This window comes from Papaver somniferum, chromosome 7, assembly GCF_003573695.1.
Source record: "Papaver somniferum cultivar HN1 chromosome 7, ASM357369v1, whole genome shotgun sequence".
In the NCBI taxonomy this organism is placed as follows: domain Eukaryota; kingdom Viridiplantae; phylum Streptophyta; class Magnoliopsida; order Ranunculales; family Papaveraceae; genus Papaver; species Papaver somniferum.
The window spans coordinates 243,567,455-243,568,199 of NC_039364.1; the positions used below are offsets into that span (position 1 = coordinate 243,567,455).

General features: G+C 38.4%; 1 protein-coding gene across 1 annotated transcript in view; it reads right to left on the reverse strand.

Moving 5' to 3' along the window:
• Positions 1–539, reverse strand: part of LOC113300019 (heterogeneous nuclear ribonucleoprotein 1-like) — a 3,071-nt gene extending 2,532 nt beyond the window's left edge. The window contains exon 1 of the mRNA XM_026549150.1: positions 284–539. Coding sequence (XP_026404935.1) covers positions 284–390 — 107 coding nt within the window. The 5' untranslated portion in view covers positions 391–539. The remainder of the gene's footprint in view (positions 1–283) is intronic.
• Between the last annotated feature and the right edge of the window lie 206 nt (positions 540–745).

Sequence of the window (745 nt, forward strand, 5' to 3'; positions counted from 1 at the left end):
AAAAAAAAAAAAAAAAAAAAAAAAAAAAAAGCTAGACCAAAATATCTAACTTTCACAAATAAAATCCAAACTTTACTCAAAAACTAAGTAAGGATTTCATCAGAACAATTACATAAACTAAGAAATAACGAGGTTTAAATATGAAGTTAACTCGAAACCCTAGATTCTCACATTCGCTAAAACCAGACCAAGATACGAACTTTCAAACAAAATCTAAGCAAAGAGTATCACCATTGCTATATCAAAAGAGAAATTAGGGAAGAAAAAGATAAACTTCATTTACCCAGGACTAGCTCCATCTCCTGTATGAGGATGAAACTTGTCATCGTCTATTCGTTCAGATGAAATTCTAGCTTCGTTAGTTTCTCCATCAGATGTGTTTTCAGCCATGGTTTGATGAATTTTGTGAGAAAAACTAATGGAGGAAGGTTTTTCGAGAGAGGGGAGGGAGAGGAGAGAACGTAAACCCTAAAATAACAAAGAGAAAGGGCGGTTTTGATATTCTTTCTAGTGTTTTTATTAGAGCATCTCCGACGCTTGGGGGTTATTAGAGCATCTCCGTCTCCAATGCTAGGAATAGGGGTGTAAATAATACCCGAAAATACTCGGTCTGTCTGTATCCGTTCTTGCCCGCCTGTATCCGAAGTAGCCCAAAGCCTGTTATGGCCCGTCATGGACCACCCGGCCCGGCTTGGATTAAATTATTCGGCGGTCTCGGGCTTTGTGATTAATTATGATGCCCGGC